The sequence below is a fragment of the Sinocyclocheilus grahami genome, unplaced genomic scaffold (assembly GCF_001515645.1).
Source record: "Sinocyclocheilus grahami isolate Dianchi unplaced genomic scaffold, SAMN03320097.WGS_v1.1 scaffold2922.1, whole genome shotgun sequence".
NCBI classification, from domain to species: domain Eukaryota; kingdom Metazoa; phylum Chordata; class Actinopteri; order Cypriniformes; family Cyprinidae; genus Sinocyclocheilus; species Sinocyclocheilus grahami.
The window spans coordinates 24,855-25,074 of NW_015508096.1; the positions used below are offsets into that span (position 1 = coordinate 24,855).

Here is a 220-nt window from a genome sequence, read left to right on the forward strand (position 1 = left end):
TAATTTTATTAAATGAAATTGATGGCTCATGTCTCACCCCTCTGAGTGAAGTGATTGTGTCTGTGCTGAATCTCCTCATAAACGGCCTCAGTCGTCGTCCTGTGTCTCCTCTTAGAGAGGGCTGTGAGTGTAGGCAGACAAACCTGCTGTCAGTTCACAACACGACACTGATCACACACTGAATAAGACACAATATGAAAGTCTCTGGATCTCTCCTACC

General features: G+C 45.0%; 1 protein-coding gene across 1 annotated transcript in view; it reads right to left on the reverse strand.

Annotated features, from left to right (window-relative positions):
- LOC107575819 (scavenger receptor cysteine-rich type 1 protein M130-like) overlaps positions 1 to 220 on the reverse strand; it is a gene marked incomplete at its 3' end in the record, with an annotated part of 47,400 nt that overhangs the window by 24,822 nt on the left and 22,358 nt on the right. Inside the window, exon 13 of the mRNA XM_016262148.1 lies at positions 38 to 146. Coding sequence (XP_016117634.1) covers positions 38 to 146 — 109 coding nt within the window. The remainder of the gene's footprint in view (positions 1 to 37; positions 147 to 220) is intronic.